Here is a 26,650-nt window from a genome sequence, read left to right as displayed (position 1 = left end):
TGCATCCACTCGGCGTGGTGCTCACAGGCTTTAGGGATCCCGAAGATGAAAAGCACTAGAGAAATATGAGTTATGAGTATTATTATTAGTATTAAACATTTAAGTCCCACCTCGGCGCTGAGACGTCCTTAGAGAAAATCAGCCATGGGCTTACTGCATATTTTAATAAGTATATTAAATATACATAAACTCTTATAGCCATGTAATATTCCAAAACACCACAGAATCATTTTAAAATATTATAAAGTTGGCCTATCAGTTTTTCCCTGATGTTTTTAAAGTATAAGATGAAAAATGGGGAGCTTTAAATGCACTGAAATAATTCCATAATAAGAATGATGGGGACCTGCGGCCTTTTCTTCTCAGGATCTGCGAAAGCTCTGCCAACAATCAATCAACCAATCAACGAGTATTTATTGAGCAGCCACTGTTGAATTCTATACAATTCATCAAACATTCACAGAACGCCTTTCCTGGAGTTCTTCAAGGAGTCAGCCCTGATACCCGTGACCTTCTGTCCTGGCTGCCCTGCAGCAGGCACACGCGTTGCAGTTTCCCATCCTTTACTGAGAACGTGGGGTGAAAGTCTGGGTCCTCCACACACCAAACGCTCCACAGGGGTAAGCCCATGTTTATTTTGTTCACCATGTTGTCAGCCGCGATTAACACAGTGCCTGGCACACCGGGTATTTAATACATTAGAGAATGTGTAATACGTTCCAGGCTTTGGGGGGTGAGAAATGAGCACAGAAATGCACAAGTTATATGCTGTGTCCTCTAGGGAATTACAACCTGTGGGGAAGGCAGGTGCATATGCAACGGGCCGAGATGCATCCAAGTGGAGCGGAAGCTATGTGTCAGTGAGCGCTGAGGAAAACACAGCTCTAAACAAAGGGAACACGAGGGAAGAAGGGCAGAGGAGACTCAACTGAGCTGGTCCTTAAAGATAAGTAGAAGTCTTGTTGAATCACTATATCGTACACCTGGAACTAACATGATACTGTATGTTAGCTATACTGGAATTAATATAAAATAAAATTAATAGTAATAAAGATAAGTACAAGTGGACAGCGAAAGAAGGGAAGGCAGGCACTCTGAGAGAAAGGGGAAGGGGCACCGCGGGGGCTCAAAAGTATAGTGTACGTGACTAGCGCCCTACAAGCTACAAGGTGAAGTAAGCAGGTGAAGAGCAGAGTGTAAATGAACTTTTCAAAGAGAGTTTAGTATATTTAGTTTTAAAAAATACTCATGGAACAGAGTAATTCAATGAGAGATGATTTGATACTGACTGGAAATACAGTAGGGAGAGAGACGGGAGAAATCCTTGTGATGTAAAGTAGTCTGACTAGGCTTCATGGAAGAGGTGAGCCATGAAGGATGAATGGGGAAGGCAGAGAGATTTAGGAGAAAAGGGGGGTAATTACAGACCAAGAAGAAGGGGCAGCCTTAGACACGGTGCATGAAGAGCAGAAAAACCCAGCCTGAATAAAGAATGGGACCGAGCCCATGACATGGGCAGGAACGACCTCTCTACAACTGCCAAGTTCATCCTCCAGGATCATCCCATTTAACCCTTACAGAAACTCTGAAACAAGTCGCACTACTAGCACTCTCCAAAGAAGGAAAGCAAGGTTCCAAGAGTTACGGTGTCCAGGCCACAGAGCTATGCGCAGCTGGAACGGGATCTTATCGTTTGAATCCTAGCACCCAGTCAGTGTCCCTCCTGTCTCCTCTGAGGGCACATCAGAGGACTTCAGGAAAATAAAGGGAGTTAAAGCCCTTTGGATGACATCACTTTTAAAAACAAGTGTAAACGGCGCAGTTCATCCAAAATAGCTTAGTGATCTGCCCTCTGTTGAGAATGTGAACACAGGGCAAAACAAATGGTATAGACTTGAGATCACAGTATCCTAATATTACAGATGGGAAGACCTTGGCCAGATGAGTTAAATTATTTGTTCAAGGTCATATGGCTAGTTGCCTACAGGGCTAGGATTCATTCAGCTCATTCATACACTCATTCATTCATTTATTCATTTAAGAAATATGCAAGGAGCATCCAGAACTCACACTGAGTGAGTGAGGCACAGTCACTTCCATAAGGAGTTTCCAGACAAGTAGAAACATGTCTCTCTAATCCCAGTGTTCGGGCTGTTACACATGCACTTGCCTCCCTCCACAGGTGGGCACCAGGTGCTGAATAATGTCTCTGTATAGAGTGAGTGGGTGATTGGCTAGCTGTCAAACTACAGCAGGGAGGCAGAGCCAGGCTTCTTTCAAGGTAAGGTCGTCTTTATCTCTATGGTGTTAAAGTCCCTGTAAGAGGAGCCCTGGCCGAGGACTAGCCCGGGTCTTCTGGAATGTGGTGGACTGAACGGCAGGGTAGGATGATGGGTGAGATGGCGGGTGGGTCTGGTCTTTAGGACACTTGCCTGTCCCCGCCTCCATCTAAGCTGTTCACACTGTCATTGAGTTTTGCACTGGCTTTTCCATCCACCCACCCCTGAGCTGGTCGCTCACCAGCATCAAGTCCAGGTAGGGAGGGAGCTACATGCCTTACATAGGAGTAGGATGATCCCTCAAGGAGGATAACAGAGAACAGCCACTCTCCTCTCCTTTATCTCAGCACAATCCCTACCTACGTACTGCCAACCCATCTGCTTCCCCACCACCACCACCGCCATCTTGTGCAGTATTCTGGGCCTGGCTCTGATGTGGTTTTTTGACCTTTACCTGGCTACTCCCAAAGGTTAGTTCCACAAGCGGACAATCAAATCGATAAAGGCATTGAAAGGATGTGGGTAGCTTCCCTTTGTTAATTGCGCCACGAGGACTGGCATGAAGAAGAGACAAAGGCTGTGATCCTCAAGCTCATTTCCTTATAAGGAGGCACACCAGATCTCCAAGAGTGAGGAAGGCACTCCGATTACATTAGATCCCAACGTCCTTGCTCCTTCCACTGCTATTCTGCTTTGAACCACCTCTGTCCTCCCTAGAGATATAAGGAGATGGGAAGAAGAAAGGGAGCTGGAGGGGGTCCTCTTGCAGATATTGCCTGGGCACTGACTTGGTAACAGAATGCCCGAAGGCCCCTTCCCCCAAGTGATGAAAATACCAGAGTCTCTGGAGGGTTAGTCCAGAGAACCCTGGGCTTTCTCTGTAGCGGAGGCAGACAGCTTTGGCAGATTATAGAAGAGGCCCATAGAGGTAATGGAAAGTGCAGTTCACTCAGGCACACACATTCAAAGAGCATCTCAGATAAGCTTTCAGAAAGGGAAAATAATTGTGTGCTAATTGGTCTGTTGACAGAGACTGTCCTGCCTTCAGAAAGCCCTGATGGATCTCAGGTTCATTAGCACATCCAATTTTCCATAAATACTAGGTTGTGCGAACACTCACTCCAGTGAGTCTGCTCTCCTCCCCCTGCCCTTTGCCTCCCCCGCTGCTCTTGTCCTACCTAGGGGGACACCTGCAAAGCTAAAAGGGACAGAAATGGGCTTCTAATTGTGAGCGATAGGGCTGGGCAGGGTGAGCACAGCTGATGGTGTGTGTGCTTAAGAGAACTGCAAATTGAATCCCAGGCTGTGCGCTGAGGAATTCAGACAAGTCTTTTTAAGGATGCTTTGTGAGAACCACTCCATTTTGCCATCCTGGGACCCATCTGAACTTTTGTGTGGGCTCTTTTCAGTAAGCCCTGGAACATATCAAACCAAGTCCTTCCCCACACTTCGATTAAGTAGAGGGTGAGCTGCGAATGAGAACAGGGTCCTCTGCTTAATGGCTCTGATCCCTTCCCAGGCATCACGGACAGGAGGTACAGTGTATATATTCAGCCCTTTATAGTTTTCCAAGTGTTTCCATGTGAACTGTGTCATCGGGTGTCACCCCAACCCCATGGCAGAGACAGGGGTGGGATTCACAATATTAATCAGCAGGTAAGACAGGAGTGGGTGGGCTAATCAGAAGAGGTGCCAGGGGTGGTACCAGCAGCATTCTGGAGACCTCCCAAGGTCCATTCAACGGGAGACCTGGGGGCTCCAAGGGAGAGAGAACAGTGGTTACGATGGCACCCAGGTGATTGGGTGCAGACTGTTTACCAGCTGATATGGAAGTGGTTTAATATTCTAATAGCTGGTGTAGCCCTGTCAGCTGAAGCTAAGCCCTGGGTACAGGTGAGTCAAATAGCTGGTAACTCACTGACTTCTCAAGGTCATAGAAGTGGTAAGCATCAAGACTGAAGCTTGATCCCAAGCTTTCTCCCTTGAGCAAGTTTGTTTCCCACTAAACCAGGCAGCGAGCCTTCACCTACCAAGCAGTCTATTTAGTGCCTCACTGCGTGCCAGCCACGGCGAAGAAACGGTGTGCAAGCTACGGAGTCCCAACTGCTCCAAGCCCTCCTACCATGCCTGTGGGTGTGGGGACGTGGCAGTGGGGATGCACACAGCTGGAATATAATATGACAAATCCTGTAAGAGAGGTGTGCACTGAGCAGGGTAAACCTTGCAACAGAGTGAGATGTTCAGTAGGGTCTCAGAGGAATGTGTCAGATAAACAAAAGGGGCATGTTAGTAAACTAGAGGTGGCTAACAAGGGGGGAAAAGTAAGAGTACACCTGCTTACAGACATAAGAGACAGGCAGAGAGGCTGGAGGGTTTTCCCTTCCCCAAGGCTGAGCAGGTGAGCAGAACCCTTCATGCCACCCACCTCGATGCAGAGTAATGGCCTCGGTGGAAGCCAGCTCTACTCCTGCAAAGGCATGTTCAGTAGAGGGAAGCAGGTGGCAGAGGCTACAGCCCCAGTAAAGGAGTGTCAGCTAGCAGGGATACGCTGCGGGATGCATCCAGCCTACTGGCCCTTGCTATGCGGATCTGTAAAAGCATGATCAAGCAAAGGAATGGTCTCTGGTGGAACATTTGACAGTAGGATAAAATGGGCAGGTCAACCCTATCAATCAGGTGAGCACGGTGGTGGGATAGGGAGCCAAGACCTCCCGTTGCTCCTCAGTCTAGCAGGGTGTTCTTGGACAGGTCACGTGGTTCTCTAGAGCTAAGTTATGTGAGCATGAGGACGAGGAGGAGTGGAGGTAGGAGAAAATAATCCTGTTTTCTCCTGTTTTTCTGAATTGCATCCCATGGAAGGAGTACATTGCACCCCTCAACAGAGAAAACTCCAGGTTAATCAGCTCAGTGGAAGATGAATTATCATCCCACATTCCATGTGTGATTGGAGGAGTTCCAAAAAGAACCTTCCAAGGATGGCGGCCCCACTTCTGGGGAGATGGGCAGTGGCTCCAGTTCTGGAAAGTGCATCCCCAGGCACTACGATAGATGTGGCTTTGGGTACCTTCCTGCCTCTCACTGTGCCACCTGCAGACTTTGCCAAAGAGATGAGTCCGGTAAGCCATATTTCAGACTATGTATTGAACTCTTTATAGTGGACTAAAGTGAACTCTGAACAAAACTTCCCTCCAGAGAAGTCAGAACTGTGACACTGAGAGAAACAATTTAAAGGGTGATGGTGGACACCCTTAAAATTCAGAATAAATAATCGTCAAGCATTACCAAGTGCCAGGAACTGAGAATACAGCAGTGAACAAGAGTGGTTCCTGCCCCAATGGCACCAGCTGAGAGATAAAACAGAAAAATAGTATTCAGTCCGGGCCAGAGTCAGCGTCAGCTCCAGAGCAAGGCAGAGCTAAATGTAAGCTGAAGTCACTGGCGTACAGAAAGGTCTAGAAAAAAAAACAAAGGAAATAACTTGGAAAAGAAGCTAGAAGGTGAAGCAGATGAAAAAAAAACAGATGACATGTGTTCCAACAAGAAATGGGGTAACCTGGGAGCCTTACTGCCCTTTTATAAGACCCATGTGTCTGGACCTTGTCCTTGGAGATATGTGATAGTCTTCACCGTAGTCCTCTTTATAAACCATGTTTATGCTCAAGTGACTTGGAGTAGCTTTGTTTCTTTCAACTAAACATGTTTATATGCCCTTGTACATACACTGAAAAGAGCATAACCTATGTGGAAAACAGTGACTCATTCATTCATTCATTTATTCTGTCAGTCAACAAACCTTTACTCATTCATTACCCATAATGGAATATGCTCTGTACTTCTACTGGGAACCAAAGATGAATAAGAGCCAGTCCCTCCCTCAAGGACTTCATGTTAGCTAGCAAATACAGTTCAAATGATAAGCCCTATAAAAGAGGCATCTGCTTGATACACCAAAGAGAGCATTTAACTACCTTGGGAGTCAGAAAAGGCTTCCCCAAAGAGTTACCTTTTTGACTTGAGCAAAGAAGAGTGAGGGAGAGACACTTACGTAAACAGACAAGCAAAGCAAACAGCAGGGGCTTTGGATAAAGACTAATAGTTAGTGGGATGCCTGGGCTGCTCAGTTGGTTGAGAGTCCAACTCTTGATTTTGAACTGTGATCTCACAGTTCCTGGGGTCAAGCCCCACATCTGGCTCTGCACTGACAGTGTGGAACCTGCTTGGGTTCTTTTCTCTCTCTCTCTCTTTCTCTGCCCATCCCCCATTCATTCTCTCCCCCTGCCCCCCAGCCTTCTCTCGCTCAAAATAATAAAATTTTTTTAAACAGACTAACAGGACGGGCCTACATGATAGAAATTGTAAGTGAAGGGTTGATGGGGGAAACGGGTTGAGAAGAGACAAAAGAGACCATTAGGGATAATCTTCAATGGCTTTATGGTTTTGTTAAGATGAGGAATTATTCTTTTTCAAGCTCCATTTGTGCTGTGGCTCATGCACTCTCTCTGTTTTTTATTTGATCCTTACAGAAATCCTTCAAGGTAAAAAATATTTTAATTATTGAACAGTTTTAAGGATAAGAAAAGTGAGGTTCAGAGTAGTTTGGTAACTTGCTCGCAGCCCACATGAGCAGTGGCACAGCAAAGACTTTTGGGTTCAACCCTATGTTCTCTGCATTGTCACAGTGCCACCGTGGCTGGGGCGCAGTGGTTTAAACGGGGCCAGGGGGGATGGTACATGAGGCTTTGCACTCATGCAGGCAGCAGAGAGGGCGGATAAGAGAGAGGAGCTGAGAATGGAGACGGGAAGACTAGTTAAAAAGATAATGCAAGAAAACTGGGCAAGAGTTGATGAGGTCCTGAATTAAGGGGATGGCATGGACGTGAGAAGGCAGTGAGGGGCAAGTTGAAGATATATCCAATGCCGTGATTATAGTGGTGGACCATGGAGTCTAAGTTAGGCAAATAGTGAGGCAAACGAGGCCATGAAGGGGGAAGAAAGTGAAAAAGCTGGTCAGGTAAAAGGACAGGAAGGCACATTAATGGGACCTTTGAGTTGTTGACCCAGACCTACCTTTTATTTACAGATAAGACCAATTCTTCTCCCACTTTGACACAGCCGACTCACTACAGGACTGAAGGGGGAAAGGGGCTTCCCCAGAGTTCTGTCTTCTTGGTAAAACCCACTCCATGTTACTAATAGTCTTCTTTCATCATTTTAAGCTGCTCAGAGACCAGAATCCCAAAGGCACCCTAAATCCCTGTTAACTTCAGCCACTGTCCTGTCTCAGGCTCTCACTCCAGACACTGCACCTCTCTTAATCTGACCTCTTCAGGTAACTTCCATCGTGCTCTCTCGGTCTCATGATCAGTCTTCAGCAAGGTCCTCCATAACCTTGATCTCCTCTCAAGAGTCTGCTTCATCTTTTTGCATTAAGCACAGTCCAGAAGATGCTGAAAACAGGGGTTCCCTTTCAGTCTTGCCTAGCAGTAGCTGGCTGTGTTCCCACACCTCACATTGCTGGGCAGAGGAGTGAGGTGCGTTACCACTGTCCTGGACACTGTTCCCCCTCCTCTCTAGTCATCTCTGGCTCCTCTGAAGCCAGAACCATCAGGACTTTATCACCCATGACCCCTCCTTGTTGCTGTCTATTTCTCTTGTTAGTCCCATTCAGTTGTTAAGGATTTCCAGTATTAAGCTTGCTTACCACTGTCTGTTATCACCAAAAGGTTTGTATCTTTCCTGTTGACCTCAGCATCCATGTAGAAAACCCTTTAATACCCTGGCCTCCCAGGTCCCTAGCCTTCTCCCCTCTCCGTTCATCTTGTCCTCCAGCCCCGTCTTAGCCACCCACACTCATGGCCATGTTCAGAACCTGATTTGTTTTGCTAATTGCACTTTCTCTCCAATCTCAACATAAATCATCACACACTTGCACTTCCCCTGGTCACTTCCCTCTAACAAGTATCAAACCTACTTAGACTTCCAATCTTTTGACCTAACCAACTTTTCACTTCCTGCCATCCCTTAACAGTCCCAAATCCCTTGGTCCATCACTATAATCACTGCTTTGTGTATATTCTCAACTCCCGTTTTGTTTGTTTCATCTTCACGTACACACACGCACACACACACACATTTCTGTTCAATCAACTCTCCACCTCCTCCACGCCTGCCTGTACTTGAAGTGCCAAATGTAGCTGATAAAGCTCACAGCTATGCTGACTGTTCCCATGTAATTACGACCATGGGTCTCAAATGGGCTCTCAGTGCTGCCCAACAACCCACAACATTTATCTAGTCCATTAAAATACCTAACTCCTATTCTTCTGAAACCATCCCCTGCATTCTTCTCTCAGTAATCCCTTCTCCTTCCTTTTAGGCAAGGACTCTGCTTCTTGTGTAATCAAGGAAATAGGATCAATCAGAAGGGGACATCCACATCCCGACCCCCAACGGCTACATCCTACTGCATGTGTCCTGCGCATTTGAATGCCTCCTGCTACAAAGGATGAGACGTTTATGCTATGTAAGAACCACCCCTCCCGCCTGCCCAGTTGCTCTTGCAGTTGTCTCCTATCACTTCTGAATTATTTTCTCCCCCTCTCCTGAATCATTTCAATTAACATGCCAACATTCTTGAGTATCTCTCATCTTAAAAACAAAAATTCCACCTCTCTTGACCTTATACCACTCTCCAGCTATCGCCCATTTTTTCTGTTTGCCTTTACAGCAAAACCCTTAAAGAATTGTCTCTACTCCTCTGGTTCCTCACTTTGTTTTCTCTCTTGAACCTTCTGCACTCAGCCTTTTGTACCTGTCATGACACTGAAATCACTCTTATCTAGGTTGCTAGTTACCTCCATGTTGCCAAATTGAAGGTCCGTTCTCTATCTGACTGTTTAACAGCATCTAACGCAGTTGTCTGCTCCTTCTTCTATGAAACACTTGCTTCATATCGTCTTGTGATATGGCTTTGATTCTCTTCATACCTTTCTGCCTGGTGTCAGCCTTCTCTGTTGGATCCTTCTCCCAGTCCCCATTTCTGAATATTGATGTGCTGCACAACTCAGCCTTAGGGCTGGGCAGCCTTAGGGCTGCTCTACCAGCTACATTCACTCCTCAAGTGATCTCATCTCATCCTTTCTCATGATATTAAATACCACCTACATGTGTGTATATATTTGTATGCCAAAATCACATCTTCAGTCATGACCTTTCTCTCTGAAGCCTAGTGTTTATATTCACCTTCCTGTTAGATACCTCTACTTGGATGTCTAATAGGAATGTCAAATTCACTGTGTCTAAAACCAAGCTCTTGATTTGCTTCTTTCAGATTGGCGTCTCCCCCACTGTTGTCCTTCTCAGTAAATGCAATCACTGTTCATCTTGCTGCTCATGCCAAAAATCTTGCAGTTAATCTTGAGTCCTTTCTTCTAATTTATTAGCTAAACCTGTAGGGCTCTACCATCAAAATATATCTTGGCATCTGCCAAATTTTCACTACCTCTATGACAGCCAGCTTTGTCTGAGCGAGCCACCATTATTTCTTCCCTTGACCATTGCAGTAGTCACTGCATCAGTCTCCAGGATCCCTCTGTCTCCTCTCTTCCCTGATCAGTAATGCCCTCATGATCTTCACATCCTTTATTGATCTCCGTCTCAGGCAGTCTACCGTCAGGGGGAGATAAAATTTTCTCTGCAGCCTCATCTCCTACTTCACCCCTCTTGTAACGGCACTCCTGCTACATTATGCAGTGTTTCTGGATCGTAACATGCACACTCCTGCTTCAGGGCAATTGCACCTGCTCTCACTCCCATGTGGCTTGCTCCCTCCCTTCATTCAGATGTCTGCTTAAATGGCATTTTTTCACACAGGTCTTCCCTAAAGTGTGGTGTCCCTGTCCCTGTCCTCCTCTTGTGTGTCATCCTCTTGCCTGGCTCCACTTCTTCATACCATTAATCCCACCTGACATTATATTACATCTCCATCACTAGAATTTAAGCTTCATGAGGGCAGGGACTTTATATGTATTCTTCACTCTGGGATTCTCAGTACCTAGAGCAGTACCTGACACGTAATAGGTGTTCAGTAAATATCTACTGAACCAATAAACAAATGAACAAAACCATCTAAATTTTGGGTGTGATAAAAGCAGAATATAAGATAAGACTGACCATTCCTTGCCACCTTAATTTTACATTTAGAATAAAATAATCCAGCATTCTCAAGTATCGTCATTGGTCTTCTCTTCCCTATTACAATATGAGTTTTCCTAGAATTCTCCTAGATATAAGTAGAGAAGATAGGATGGAGGTTATGATAATTAATGTTATAGTAACTGCTGGATCATTTTCCAACATGCATGGCATCATATCACTCCTCTGCTTAAAACTCTCTGGATGTTTTCCATTGCACTTTGACATATTAAAATTCCTTTTCATGGCTACATAATCTGATTCCAGTCTACTTCTGACCGTCATATTGTACCAGTGTCTTCTTGTTCACCTTACTATAGTCACAACAGTCTTCTCTGTGTTCCAAGGCACCAAGCCGGTTGCTGCCTCAGGGCCTTAGCACTTACTGTTCTTGCTGTCTGAATACTCTTCCCTCGGGTCATTCAGACTCAGCCTCAAAGTTTAAACCCAAAGTTCCCTCCCCAGACCAATCTGGCTAATATTAGCTGCTCCTTTCCCACCCCAGGAAATCCATACCTTATGACTCTGCTTTTCTATCTTTATCTAAAATTACTTTGCTTTTACCTGTGTAAAATTCCCATCCCTCACTAGAACGTAAGAGGTGCAGAATAAGGACCTTGTCTGCCTTTCTACCAACAGTCCGTTGGCTGGAGACTGCCTCCCAGTAGAAGCTACATGACTATCTGCTGTGCAAGTGAAGACCTGGGCCACCTTTTAGGGACGGTTGTGCCTCGTCTCAGAAAGCTTATTCCCCACGTCCATCAGTCGGGTCTGACTGATTTGGAGCTGGCTAAGACCCTAGCCTCCCCCTTGCTTTCTCTCTGCTGTCTGCCCTCCCTCTCCCAGTACGCCACAGGCTGTTACCTTGATGGCCCCCGTGGCTATCTGGATATGGTGCAGCCGCCTCAGTGTGCTCTCTCTGTCGATGAAGTAGGAGGCTGCGAGCTGGTGCAGGGTCTCCAGGGACACGGCAGAGCTGTTCCCACTGCCCCCAACTACAGGTGCACTTCCTGCTGTCTCTGTCTTGCGGCTCAGTTTCCGCTTGTCCACAAAAATGGTTAGGGACTCTTCTCCTAAAGCAAACAACATGGGTCCATTGGTGAGGCCTTCTGAATCCCCTGCCAATTAGAACATGAAACCCTTGGCCAGAACAGTCAGAGCTCAGAGGGAGCCCATTGCCCCTGCTGACGACCTCTTCCTCATCACTGTCTTCAGAACAGTCTCATCACACAGTGCCCAAGGTGACCGGCATCACTGCCTGAGAGGCCCTCCTCCTTTTCCTTCATTCTTTAACTATCCCATAGCTCATCCCCTCCCCTCCAGCTTATCCATTTAACATCCTTTATTGATCTCAGTCTCAGGCAATCTACCTCCATGGGGGAGATAAAATTTTCTCTCTCAAGTTGTTTATGAGAAGTCACCATGGATATTTCTGCTCCCTCAGAAAGGGCAAAAGCCTGGAAGCTCACGTACCCTCTTCCCCATCAAACACTCAACACCTACCACATGCCGGCAGCTGGCCTGAACCCTTGGAGAGATCCTTTTTGTCCATCAGACAGTGAGCTAAATGTTATAATAAATCTTGCTTTCTTCTTCCCAGGGCAGAGAGAACCCTGCCTCTTCAGAGCTTTTGATTTGGCCACAGGTACACCATCCCCACTCCCAACCTTGTCCCTATCCAGCCCAGAATCACTAGAATTGGTTTGTCCAGTTACCAATCTTTAGGGAGGTAAGCAGGGGTCAGGGACTCAATGGACATTTGCTTTTTTGCCCATGGGTCTGACAACTAGAGCCACAGCAAATATTAGGATGTGGAAAAGCCTCTAGGTGAGAAGCCTCTGTCAAAAGAAAACTAGGAGCGCCCCCTGCTGGCAAGTGCTTAGTAGGAGCCTGTCAGTCCCCCAACCTCCTTACCCCGCACCCCCTCCTCAGGAGGATGCTTATAAGCAAATAGCAATGTTCTAGGTAAATTTGGATGTCAAGAGATTATACCACTCTCAAAGGCACCAGAAAGAAAAATATTTCTCAGGCAATACCAGGCAAGGAAGAACAAAGACCCAGGAAGACTCAAGCTATACTCCTTGGGTCTTAAAGCTATTTTCAATGATCTGACAGCCAATTAGTGTAAGATCATGATGTTGCTTACCTCCAAGGGTGGCAGAAAGTAAGAAATGAGTGCCGTACTTTTTTATCAGGTTTTCAGTAACCTGTTGTAAGTTGGGTCTCCTTCCGAGGAGGCGGATGTTCCGGATAAATTCTGGGGCAAGAGGCAATGGCAAACTGAAGAAGTCCCTCCTTTCCAGAGCCAAGTTGTTTACTTTCCAACGGGCAAACTCCCTGGAGGAAAAGTCAAGGGATGAAGAAAAGCTCAATGTATTTAAGAACAAGAAACATAAAATCTGAAAGAGGTCATGTTCTTCCTCCACTTGTACCCTCCTCACTCCCCTCAGCACACATCCCTCCACATGGAGGCACCCACTGCCTGCAAGAGGCTGTTTGGCCTTCCACCCAGCTTCCCATTCCCAGGCTGTCAACTGACTTCCATCAGAACCTATTCCCATCTGCTTTCTCACTGGAGTCTCTGATTTGCTTACTCATATGCAGGTAGTCATGTAGTAGTGTAGTACGGGAAAACAATTATGCAAACAGTGAAAACATGAGAACAATGGATTGCAGAGATATGATTTAGTCACAGTTGCCACTCAATGGATGAGTCACATCACCCATCATGGCCTCAGTTAACCATTTGAAAGTAAGGAGTGTGGTCTACAACAGTGGTTCTCAAACTTTTGACCCATTCACACTCTTAACACATGACGGAGTCCCCCATATTTATGCGGCTTATCTCTATTGATAATTACCACTTTAAAAATTAAAACAGAAAATTTTAATTTATTAGTTCACTTAAAGATAACAGCAGTAAATCTATTACATATAACATAAATGACTTATTTTTATTACCATAACCATATGTTCTGAAACAAAGCCAATTTAGCAAGAAGAGTGGTATTACTTTGCATTTTTGCAAGTGTCTTAATATTTGGCTTACCAGAAGAAGGCTACTTTCTCATATTTGCTTCTGCATGTATTCTTACGTAGTCTTTGTGGATATTCACTAAATACAACAAATGTCGTTCCTTAAAGGTTACAGAGTGGAATCTGAAACCACATCAACGCACTTTTTATACTCTATTACATTAAAATCCAGTGTTCTATATTGTATTTTGAATGGATCTTTTTACCCTTCGTGCTTTTGAAACATCACGCATTGGTCATCCAAAAAGTATGGGATCACTGAATTATTCAGGTCTTCCACATTGTGATACTTCATTATATAATGTCAAACACCGTATTTGTTAATATCACAAATCCCATGCATAAAGTTGCTAAGTACTGGAACTGCTACTAAGCTCATAATGACAAATATAAGTTTTCCAAAATTCTAATTTTCATTTGAAAGCTTAAATTTTATCATTGGCAACAGATACTGTTAGCTGTTTTCCTTGAAGAGGTAGGCTTACTTTATCCCCCGCCCCTTTATTTTTTGAGAAAATGTTTGCCAGACACTAAAGTGTCTAAATAACCACAGTTTATCTGTTGGCTGTTCTTTGAAGAAAAATTCAGTTCCAATGAAAACGCGACTAGTTCAGCTTACAATTCAATCACAAAAGCATCTTTCCCTGAGACAATCATCATTCTTCAGTAGCCTTAGACTCGTTTTATGTTTATTTTACATTTCATCATACAAAATACTAAAAAGATGTGTAGGGGTGCCTGGCTGGCTCAGTTGGTAGAGCATGCAACTCTTGATCTCTAGGTCATGAGTTCAAGGCTCACATTGGGCATGGAGCCTATTTTAAAAAAAGGTGTATACTTAAGGGTCAATATCTAATAAAATTAGTAAGTTTAACTGCTTCAAGGATGTTCTTATGTGAATCTAGCATAAAAACAAGCATGTATGTGTGTGTGTGTGTGTGTGTGTGTGTGTGCGCGCGCTTAGGTGCAAGTATGTAATGATGGAGATGACTGGTGTGATTTGGTGAGACTGCCTTTATTCAAACACAGATGCCAGTAGTTTTATTCACCACTGTTTTTTGTGCCATCAGTGCAGATGTCAATATGGACATCCTGAAAAGACCTAAGAGAACCCATCTTTTGAGAAGCCCTATTCTATAAGATGGCAAAATTCCAAATTCCTTTCTACTCCCATCTAGATCTTTAATCTTCATATTAAAGACACATTTCCAAGGGGAAAGGGACACATTTCCAAGGGGAATCTGTCCTGGGATGAAATTGAAAGGATCACATCCATTAGTGAGAAAGTACTTTTCCATAGCCTTTCAAATTATACTCATAAGGACCAGCTCCATTGCCTTAGGGAACAACAAAATTCAAGGTCTTCTCAACCTTCTCACCTATCCCCACTCTGCTCTTTATGACAGTGCTGAAGTTTGGTCTAACTTTCTCCCCAAATCCATGGACTACAAATGACAGGGCTGCAGAAAAATAAAAAGAGCTCCAAAATAATAAAAATCCATGCCCAATTTAAACCTATAGAATTCTCCCACCTAACTATAGAGACTGAGACAGAGAGGAGGGGCATGTGCCAAATATTACCAGGGAAACAAAAGAAAAGAGACAACTAATAATTCAAGGTTCCAGCAAAGTCTTTTAAAATTCCCATTGTGTGGCTTTATTTAACTAAGAAGGCAAGTTCATAATAATACATTATCATTTATTTCCTTTGTACAGGAAATGCTAAACTTTAATTAAAGTATGGGATATTTGTCAAAGTGTTTTCTATACCAAAACCCAATGCAACATGATGAGCAATCACTTGATCTCATGTCTAACTGGCCAAATGGCCAATCAAGACAGAGTGACTTAATAGGTTAAAAAAACAACAGCAACAACTATATGCTGCCTACAAGAGACTCACTTCAGCATTAAGGACACCTATACTGAAAGTGAAGGGATGCAAAAAGATACTCCATGCAAATGGAAACCCAGAAGAAGCCTGGGGTAGTTATATTTATATCAGATAGAGTAGACCTTAAGCCAGATTATAACAAGAGACATAGAAGGGCATTATATAATGACAAAGGGATCAACTCATCAAAATACAACCTTTGTAAATAGTTATGCACCCACCATGGGAACAACTACACATATCAAGCAAACACTAACAGATCTGAAAGGAGAAATAGCAGTTCCAACGATAGGAGGGGACTTCAATACCTCACTTTCAACCATGGATAGACCATCCAGATAGAACATCAACAAGGGAACATCAGCCTTAACACTACATATTAGACCAGATGGACATAACAGATATATGCAGAACATTCCATTCAATAGCAGGATAAAACACATTATTCTCAAGTGCACATGGAACATTCTTCAGAGTAGATCATGTGTTAGGTCACAAAACAAATTTTAATGGATTTAAGAAGACTGAAATTATATCATGCATCATTTTCAACCACAATTGAATGAAACTAGAAAGTACAAGAGGTGTAAAATTCACAAATACATGGAGATTAAACAACATGCTTTTGAATAACCAACATGTCAAAGGAGAAATAAAAAAAGTATCTTGAGGCAAATGAAAATGGAAACACAAATACCAAAATGTATGTGATGCAGCAAAAGTAGTTCTAAGTGGGATGTTTATAGTGATAAATGCCTACACTAAGAAAAAATAAAGATCTTAAATAATAACCAAATTCACACTCCAAGGAACTAGAAAAGAAGAACATATTAAACCCAAAGTTAGTAGAAAGAATAACAAAGATTAGACTGGAAAGGAATGGCATAGAGACTAAAAAGACAATAGCAGAGATCAATGAAAATAAAATCTGCTTTTCAGAAAAGATTTTGAAAAATAGACAAATCATTAGCTAGACTAACCAAGAAAAAAAAGAAGACTCAAATAAATAAAATTGGAATTGAAAGAGGAGACATTACAAATGATACCACCCAAATACAAAGGATCACAAGAGACTATAATGAACAATTATATACTAATAAATTGGACAATCTATGAGAAATAGATTAATTCCTAGAAACATATAACCTACCAAGACTGAATCATGAATAAATAGAAAAATCTGAACAGACCAACTACTAGAAAGAAGATTGAATCAGTAATAAAAAAACTCCCAACAAACAAAAGTCCAGGATCAGATGGCTTCCCTGGTGAATTCTACCAAACATTTAAAGAAAAATTCCTACCAGTGTTTCCTAAACTCTTCCAAAAATGGAAGAGGAGGGAAAACTTCCAAACTCAATTTATGAGGCCAGCATCACCCTGATACCAAAAACAGACAAGGACACTACAAGAAAAGAAAGTTATAGGCCAGTATCCCTGATATATATGCAAAAATCTCCAAAAAAACTATTAACAAACTGAATTCAACAGTACATGGAAACAATCATACACCATAATCAAGAGGGATTTATTCCAGGAATGAAAGGATGGTTCAACATTCGCAAGTCAATCAATATGATACATCACACTAGTAAAACTAAGTATAAAAATCATATGATTATCTCAGTAGATGCAAAAAAAAAAAAAGCATTTGAGAAAATTCAACATCCATTTACGAAAAAAACCCTGAACAAAAAATGTGTAGAGGGAACATACTTCAACATAATAAAGACCATATATGACAAACCCACGGCTAACACTAGACTCAATGGTGACAAGCTGAAAGCTTTTTCTCTAAGATCAGAACAAGACAAAGTTGCCCACTTCTGTCACTTTTATTCAACATAATACTGGCAGTCCTAGCCAGTGCAATTAGGCAAGAAAAAGAATTAAAAAGCCTCCAAATCGGAAAGGTAGAAGTAAAACTCTGTTTACAGATGACATATCATATATAGAAAACCCTAAAGACTCCACCAAAAAAAACTTAGAATAAACAAATTTAGCAAAGTTGCAAGACACAAAATCAATATATAAAAATAAGTTACATTTCTACAAACTAATGACAAAATATCAGAAAGAGAAATTACGGAAATAATCCCATTTACAGTTGCACCAAAAAGAATGAAATACCTAGGAATAAATTTAATGAAGAGTGCAAGAGGTCTGTCTATACACTGAAAGTTGTATAATACATTGATGAAAGAAATTGAAGATGACACAAATAAATGGAAAGATAGTTCATGGATTGGAAGAATCCATATTGTTAAAATGTCCATTCTATTCAAAGCAATCTACAGAGTCATTGCAATCCTTGTAAAATTTCCAATGGCATTTTCCATAAAATAGAAAAAAAGCAATCTTAAAATTTGTATGGAATCACAAAAGACCCCAAATAGCCAAAGAATCTTGAGAAAAAGAACAAAGCTGGAGGCATCGCACTTCCTAATTTCAAACTACATTACAAAGCTATAGTATCAAAATATTATGGGCCTAGCCTAAAAACAGACGCATTGATAGTGGAACAGAACAGGAAACCCAGAAACAAAACTCACACATATATGGCCAATTAATTTGTATCTAAAGAGCCAAAAATATACAATGGGGAAAGGACAGTCTCTTCAGTAAATGGTAATGGGAAAACTGAGTAACCACATACAAAAGAATTAAACTTGACCCCTATCTTCCACCATACACAAAGATGAACTCAAAATGAATTAAAGACTTGAACTTAAGCCCTGAAACCTAAAACTCAGAAGAAAGCACAGGCAGTAAGCTCCTTGACTTGGATCATGGTGATGGTATTTTTAAGCTGATACCAAACCCAGCTTCCCTGCTTTGTGGTAGGCCACACATAGGCTTCATCAACTAATAAAGAATTTCTATCCTATCAATTAAATTACTAGGAGAAATAAAAAGCAGGCATTCTTCCATTTTTCATAATTTTTTACAATGGTCTAAACCTTCACCAAAAGGAAAGATCACCTTACCATAGAGGTAGCTCCCACTTTAATTAAATTTAATAAATAAAAATTGGTGGTCACATTGCTTGCTTAGTCTCTTTATTCAAGACTGCCAAAGAGTACCTCCTAGAAAAAGCCTCCCCTGACCATCCCATCTCAAAGAGCACCCTCTCTCTCCCAGACTCTGTCCCATGCTCTGCTTTATGTATCTTTTTTAGCACTCATCACTGTCATAATATATTTTTAAATTTTCTTTCTCTTGCAGTAAAACAAACTCTATGAAGGCAAGATTCTTCATATTGATTCTTTTGGTCTTATTCAACAGCAATAGAACAATGCTAGTACTTCTAACAACACAATAATGGATGTTCAGTATATCTTTGTTGAATGATTGGGAGATTCTCTCATTTATTTTACTTATTCAAAATAGTCAATTATTTACTGTCATAGCTCTACTAATCCTTTAATTGTTTGCAAATTATTGACAACTAGATAAAAAAACTTACTTAAATGAACCAAGCTGTGGAAGCTCAGAAAGCTAATTTGCCTGATGTCACACAACTATCAAGAGGGAAACTTGGGCTATTAGAATTAAAAGGAATATTTTAGTCCTATTTGCCAATCTTTTTCATATTATTGTGTACATTGAAAATTCTCCATGGGATGCACTGGGATCAGACAAGAGGAGATAAGCAACATATGCTGCCCAGATTTTTCCCAGTTGCCCCAAGAGCAGAAGGGTCAACCTATGGCCATGCCCATACCTATCCATATCCATTTGCAGTACCACCAGGTGCCAGCAAGCATAGCCGTTGAGAAGGTCTATTCCTCTCCTCTTACGTTATGATTGAAAACCACAAAACAAGAGAGGGAAGCAGTTTGCTTAAAGCAATATAACTAATTTGTACCAGAACCAGAACAAAAAGCTAGTGTCCTGACCCCACCACAGTGCTTTTAACAACCATGATGGTAGTGACAACAGCAACAGCGAGACCCGGAGAGGTTGAGAAAATCATTTGCATGAAGTTACAGAATTAGAAAGTGGCTGAGATTAAAACCCAGGTCAATACCTCACTGCTGTTTCTGTAACGCTATTTTCCCTGTGTAGACTAAGTGTATTTTATGGTATTCTAATTACTTTTAAATGTTTATTACCTTTCAATGAAAATATTTCATCACCTGGAACATTTCATTCTTTTGGTTCTCTATGTAAACATGAATTGACTGTACATCCAAAATACATACAGCAAAGCAAAACCTTTTTGGATGAAGGTGGCTTCAGCACACCCATTTGCAGAAGGAGAAATTGAGACCTAGTTAAAATCAAGTCCATATACAGAGTACCATGGGAGAAATCAAAGATAAAGGCCTGATTCCAACTCCTATGGCTTCTCAGGAAATCATAACACAGAATAACAAATGACTTAGAAAAAGTGAATGATACTGTCTTAGGAAGCATTTTATGAGCAAATAATAAAAAATAATGGTTAACATTTAATGAATTCTTAGTATGTGCCAAGCATTCCAAGCATCTTACAAGCATTAACCAATACAATATTCAAAACACCCCTACAAGGGGGAAAATATCATTATCCTCATTTTATGGGTGAGGAAATTGAGGCACAAATAAGTTAATTTGCCCACTGGGGAACACCCAGTAGGTGGCAGAGTCAGGGTTTAAATAGAAGATGTCTGGCTTTGTAGTCCACAGTTTTTAGCACCATGCTAGTCTACCGACCCTGTGAGACCCAAAAGAACAACCACGATTTTGTGCGGGTATCAGCCCAGAATTAGGCATAGGCCTCAGCTGCTGGCAAGAAAGTTCAGGCTCGGAGGGTGCCTGGTGGTTTTCTCTTCTACTTCGCTAAGTTTCTTCCCTGCCCTTTGGGGGCCCTTCATTGAATCAAAATAATGGGGGAAACATTTGTGAAAGAAGTTTGAGCCAGAAAGTGGTAAAAATGTACTTACAGAACTTATTAACCTGGTTCTTTCCAGCATCTGAAAACCTCAGAAGGCAATACTGGAAGGCAGCCTGAGCTATTCAGAGAATAAATGTTCATTTCCGATTTCTCGTTTAGCAGTTTTTTTCCAGTAATAAAATAATCAAGGCTCTTTTTTTTCCCTAGGAAAAGGATGTTTTCTATATATCAATTATATTAACACACTACTTCAATTAAGCCATCATCTTTGTTTCAATTAAGACATCAAGTAAATCTCCATTTCAATTTAGCCATTTCTCTTAAAATCTTCCCCCACTGTGTTTGTCAGGCAGTAAACAGTCTGAGAGAGCAAACGTCTCCAACAGTGGTGAAGCCCCTGTGGAAAGTGCCTTTAGAACAGCAGAGACCACTAAAGGGCTCCCAGGTTAAAGCAAAGGGTGACCAGAACGCTCCAACGTGGACTCCACCTGCAAAGCTGTTCAAGTGGTACATGGAAAGGGTGCCCCGATAGGCTGCTATAAGAAGTTGATTCCATTTTCCACCATATTTTAGATTAGCCCAGAGTGAACAACATACATTTTTGTCAAAGGGTTAACATGCCCATAAAGTTATTAATAACAACCAAAACAGAATTTAGGAAAGGTATAATCCAGACCGGAGGCTAAAACCCAGTGTGTTACAGCATTTGTACACACCAACACAGAGAATATGGTAGGCAAAATCCAAAATCTCTCTATATATTCTGAAACGATTGTAGCTTTCTGTGTCCCAGACTGCTCAACCCTAATGGTTCAGATCGCCCACAAATGACGTTTCTAGTTGTCCATGAACTTAGGGATTTTCCCAGAACCTAAAGGGCCTGTAATAAGAAAGCAGAATCTCAGCCATGCCAAGCTCGGGCAACAGGAGCTTCTGCAGGACTTTGAGACTGGACCAGCTCTGGGTTTGAAGCAAAAGGGGCTCTGATGAGAATACTAACTGGCTACAAGGTGTTCCTAATTTGAAAGTTGTAAGTAAAGAATGTCTCCAAGTCACAGCCTTTAAGTCTAATGTCACCCACCACGCCATGGCACTGCGTTCCTCCAAGTAATACAAGGTCAACGAGAACTCTGGCTGCACGTGTGCCCCCCTGCAGGGCCCCAGGCTCCTGGCTCTGAAAGACTTGGAAAGAGCACAGCTGGGGATCTTCCATCCCGGTGCTGTTTCCAGCAGCTCGGTGCGGAAGCACCACCTTTCTGGCTTGTAAACTGAGAATACTGATCCAGCCCCCGTGAAGAGACATTACCTAAGAAACCTCCCTTCCTTATGAAGCCTTCAAGGAGAGAGTATTTTACAAGGAAATCCACAGTCTAAAAATAAAAACACAACTATACCTCAATGAGGCTGAAATCTAGTAATCATGAACACTGCAACCTACCACACGGGTACTTGTGCCGAGACCTTGGGCTAATAGTGAATTAATAGTTAGCAGTTTTCCAATAGACCTATCTTTCCATTTCTGTGTGGAAAGCATGTTCAGGCACCTTTCCAAGGCCACCACTATGGCTGTCATTTGGAAAGTCTCATTTCCTGTACCCTGAATATGCAGCTCTACCCACCCCCTCTGGGGTGGCCCCCTTGCAGGCTTGGCACAACCCCGTCCCAGCATCAGTATGTCCTTGAGTATTAGGAGCCCATTTGTTCCTCCTGAGTTAGACCCCAGGTTGTGTTTACTGGGGAGACAATCAATGCCGTTTCCAGCAGAGCTAACCAATCGTCACCTGCTCACTCAGGCGGCAGTTCTCAGAATAGGCGCTGGGACTCCCAGAGAGGTTGGGGAGAAGTCTTATGGCAGCTGTGGAGCCCAGGATGCCCACCTCCAAGCACCACTTTTAAAACAATGGCAGAAAGAGTAGGCTGTCATGATAGGAAATACTGTCCTTCTCTCTTCTTTGGCCTTCCTGATCTATTTCCAATAACCTCTTTTGGGGGGCCACCCTCCTCCAACCTTCAGTGTTCAAAGGGACTGCCAAATGCTGAAGGGACTGAGTTATCATTCTCCAAAAGGTTGTTTTTGGTAGGAACCATACTTGGAAGAAAAACAAATATGACTGGTTTTCCTTGAAAAATGAAGGGAGACACAGGACAGGTCATTGAATTAAATATTTAAGAAATTTGGAGCAAAAAAAAGATGAATTGGCCTTAGCTAAAGACACAAATAGTTTTCTTGCCATTTTTCCTGTGACTTTACTTTGTCTATGTGAACTGTCAACCAATGGCCATGGGAAAATTTCTCACATACCAACCAGTTCTGGATAAATGCAAATGTCTTTGTTCTCAGAGCTCACCTTTCTCTTGGAGAGTTGCCTTTCCCCAGCTAGCTTGAGACTTGCCAATTTGACACAGGAATTTCAATAAACACCACAGAGGACTGCACTGCTTATTTTCCTGAAGAGTCCCAGATCACAAAGAAGCCTTTTTTTTTTTTTCATCCTTCTGACAATATACCTCACATCCAGGGCTACTGCTCCCACCACAGGACTCGGGCCACCATTGAGTTATTTACCTCAGTGAGATACCTAGATGGTTTCACATTCTTTAGCTGGACAATTTTAGGGACTGAGGGATATATCATGTTTTGGCTCCTGTACAGAGGCAGTATTTCTAGACACATCACATCATCAGGAGATTTCTATCTCAACAACAGATTACTGTAATGTACTTAGCTATTAGAGCCTTTACTGCTATAATGAATAAGACATGATTAATCTGAGCTATAAAAAGAAATTATAATAAAAACCATAATCTCTTACATTGGTGTAAGCTTTCCTTTCATTTTTAAAAATGTTTGTATACAATTTTCACACAAGCTCAACTATTTTATCTATACAAGAACCTCGGGGAAAAGGAAGCAGAAATATCATTACTCAACTATTAACCTTTTATAGGTTAAAAATGAAGAGACAAAGAAACTGAAAAAAAGTGACCCAAGTCTCCTTTTATCAGTGGTAGAGTTTGACAAGAACCCAGACCACCTCATGAATGATTTTCTGCCTTTGACTATGACCTGTGCTCAAGTTCAGGAATCCCGGTACGCCTCTATCATACTTCCCAGGAAATCCTTTGGCCTTGTTAACCAGGGAGAAATTCCAAGACAGGAAGGCTTCAGTCCAGGAGCCCGCTGGTTAAATAATACCTCAGTCCATGCAACCCTAGGAGGCACCAGAGCAGAGATGGGGCCAGCCCTCCCCCAATGCCCCTGTCCTTCCCACTATCTAGTAGAATTCAAGAAGCCTAGCATGTAGGTAATTTAGCAGCCTGCTGTGTTCTCAAACAACGGCCCGTAAACAATGATTGGCCAATTTCATTCTAATCTTCCCAATTTTGCTCTAATTAAAATCAAGCTGTAGCTTTCAAACAGTTTAATTAAGGCTGATTGGGAAAAATGGGGAGGGGAGACTCAAGCTTAGAGGAGGAGGACTGGGTCACTGCTTGGCGAATCTCACACTGTCCATTTGGGACTTGGGGGATTGAAGAGGGCACTGAGGGCAGTGTGTTTGTAGAATCAATGTGAAATACAACATACTCATTGGAATGAAGGGCCAGTGAATCTGTGAGACCAGAATGAACTGAAAGGGGAGCTAAGATCTGTGTTTTCCCACTCAGAAACCTCAGCTCTGTTCTGACCTCCCAACCTGCTCCCCACAGCTCATCTGTTCGACTGTGGATAAAATGGCTCTGCTCACCACTCTTTGCCTCCCGTCGTGCGTGTCTTTGCTCAGCAAGCTAACAGCCCGTGCCATGCTTCTCCCCAGCAAAGGTCCATGGGCTTCCCATTATCTACTTAACTCTAAGAGAATTCCCCGAGACTGGCAGCTCCTTCCACTGTTCTACAAGTTTATTCCTTTTGCAATGAGATAGCCCTTCTGGAATTTGGGTGATTTACTTTTTATGTGAACTGATCTTTGGACTAAGTATTTTTTGTTCCTTCAATAGCTTCTAGATTCCTAGGCTCTTATGCTAAAACTTCTCTGCATGCAATCTAGCTTGTTAATGTGTTTCTTTTTAAAGATGGCAACCAAAATTAAACACAATTCAGTAGCTGTGTTCTGAGCCATGGAGAGTATAGGATACAGTTTCTGAATACATCATTATCATCATTATAACCATCATCATTGTGTCTATCTACTGAACTCTTATGTTACCAGTCATGGTAGTGGATGCTTTACATACTTTTAAAATCATCACCACAACCTTATAAATATCAGTGTGGCAGATTGAATCTTCATTCTCACCTATAGTAGAATGCCCTTTGATAGGTGACTTCACAGTACCCATCACTCATACAGATGGACCTCATTTCCCTTCCCCATTGACATTGGACTTGGCTATGTGGCTTCACTCTGGACAAACAGATATGGACAGAAGTGACCAGGCGCCAACACTGGGCCAAGACCTAAAAAGGCATTGCATATTTTTTTCTGGCCTGCCTGCCCTGGCCATGAGCACTGCTTCCCCCACTTAGTGGCAGGTGCTTCTCTTTCAGCCTGAGACCCATGATAAACATCATTGGAGAAAACACCACATGGCCCCCTTGCAGACCTGTAGCCTGAAGCATACTAATGCAGTCAACCTCCAGATACATGAGCGAGAAAAGTGATATTGTTTGAAGCTGAATATGGGGGTTATGTTTAAGTCCATAATTATGGCAGTAGTTAACTGATACACTGATTTACACCACAACTTTAGTCCTATTTTATAGCTGAGCTAGCTGAGGCTTAGATAATTTAAGTATGCTAGTCAAGGACACACAGCTAACCAAAAGAGTGAAGATAGTCTATGATCTTTCATATGTGTGTGTGTGTGTGTGTGTGTGTGTGTGTGTGTGTGTGTGTGTGTAAAGGAAATATATTTCCTTTGTTAACACACCTGAATATTTCATTCCTTTTTTGTTTTAGTAGTTGTATACTAAATTCATTTAAATTTTTGTTATTTTTTTATTGAAATATAGTTGGCACATTTGCATTCCTTTAAAAAATTTTTTTAAATATTTATTTTTGAGAGACAGCATGAGCATGGGAGGGGCAGAAAGAGAGGGAGACACAGAATCCAAAGAAGGCTCCAGGCTCTGAGCTGTCAGCACAGAGCCTGACACAGGGCTTAAACTCACAAACCATGAGATCATGACCTGAGCCAAAGTCGGACGCTTGACTGACTGAGCCAATCAGGTGTCCCGCATTCCTTTTTTTGAAGAAGAAAGTATTCTTGGCTAAACAGTAATCTTATGGTCAACCAGAACCCCACGTTTTTTCCAACCCAATTTGTTTTTGTTTCTGTAACTGCTGAGCCAAGCCACCTATTATCTTACATTTGTGAACTTGACATTTTGAACTTAAATCTTGGGCTTTGCACTTCACCACCTTATTGCATTCCATCCCTCATGGCAGACTGGAAAGTGTTCTCTAAGCTATTTCTACTTTCTCCTTGGGTTCACAGATACACAAATTTCCCCAGCTTCCTCTGCATTTAAATGTAGTCATGTGAATGGGTTCGGGCCAGTGGAATGTGAACCCAGGCCCAACTCATTAGACCTTTCTCTCTTTCCTTGTTTACCAGGACCCAAAGGAGGACACTGAGACCCTAGATGATGACAGAGTGACTACATGGACAGAGTCTTAATCTTGAATGATTTCATGAAGCACTCTCCTTTTAACCATCTCATAAATTGCACTGGACTTGAGCAATGAATAAATAATTAAATAAATCTGTATTAACTCACTGAGATTTGGGGACTGTTTATTCCAGCAGTTAACCCACTCTAATACCTTGATCATGCTGATCCCCTATTCCAGCCTGGCAAAAGAATCTTCACTCTTGATTTTATTGCCAATCTTGATAAGGGTCTCTTTCAATTACCTGATTTTATTGTCTATGTGGTCAACCATCCATGCTTCCATTTCTCCTCAGCTCAGTAACATTCCCATATGGATCTCTCTTTTTCTTGTTTTCTAAGTCTATATGGAAATGGTGTTAGTTCTGAGCCCTTGACTTTTATGCTGTAGGATCATAGTGTGTGAGTCCTGCTCTAAGGGAAAAGTACCTGTCACTGTGAAAGATTTACTTTTAACTATCTATAACTATAAAATCAATGAATAGATTAATTCAGGCTATAGTTAGGGAGAAAAAAAAATGTGGGTTTTAAGTGATAAATTTGATTAATGTATGGAAACTCCAGTAAACAGAATTTGATAAAGACTGCCCCTCCTTTCTTTCCTCTTTCTCAATTAAACTCTCTGCATTTTCTCTTTTCCCCTCTTCTCAAGATTCCCCATTCTATTGTTTTCTATATTTACTCTCAGGAGACCCCTC

The 26,650-nt window shown here is 42.3% G+C and overlaps 2 protein-coding genes and 1 long non-coding RNA gene across 7 annotated transcripts in view; 2 read left to right on the top strand and 1 right to left on the bottom strand.

Annotated features, from left to right (window-relative positions):
• Positions 1-942, top strand: part of LOC102959460 — a 495,184-nt gene extending 494,242 nt beyond the window's left edge. The window contains exons 18-19 of the mRNA XM_042976372.1: positions 367-620; positions 782-942. The gene's annotated coding sequence lies outside the window, so the exon portion shown is untranslated. The remainder of the gene's footprint in view (positions 1-366; positions 621-781) is intronic.
• Positions 1-26,650, bottom strand: part of BRINP2 (BMP/retinoic acid inducible neural specific 2) — a 120,522-nt gene that overhangs the window by 9,667 nt on the left and 84,205 nt on the right. For both annotated transcript variants that reach the window (XM_042976370.1, XM_042976371.1), the window contains exons 3-4: positions 12,619-12,809; positions 11,337-11,545 (exon numbers count right to left, since the gene is read on the bottom strand). In XM_042976370.1, coding sequence (XP_042832304.1) covers positions 11,337-11,545; positions 12,619-12,809 — 400 coding nt within the window. The remainder of the gene's footprint in view (positions 1-11,336; positions 11,546-12,618; positions 12,810-26,650) is intronic.
• On the top strand, positions 975-26,042 carry LOC107178964. Of its 4 annotated transcripts, none has more exons than XR_006214000.1 (4): positions 975-2,281; positions 2,627-5,395; positions 8,656-8,802; positions 25,898-26,042. It is a non-coding gene; the product is annotated as an uncharacterized LOC107178964 (long non-coding RNA). The 4 variants fall into 4 exon arrangements; XR_006214001.1 differs by having other exon boundaries at positions 975-2,749; positions 5,139-5,395; XR_006213998.1 differs by having other exon boundaries at positions 975-5,395.

Source organism: Panthera tigris, chromosome F3 (genome assembly GCF_018350195.1).
Source record: "Panthera tigris isolate Pti1 chromosome F3, P.tigris_Pti1_mat1.1, whole genome shotgun sequence".
NCBI lineage: Eukaryota > Metazoa > Chordata > Mammalia > Carnivora > Felidae > Panthera > Panthera tigris.
The sequence above is the reverse complement of the archived record's forward strand: the minus strand, read 5'-3'. Positions and strand labels throughout refer to the sequence as shown.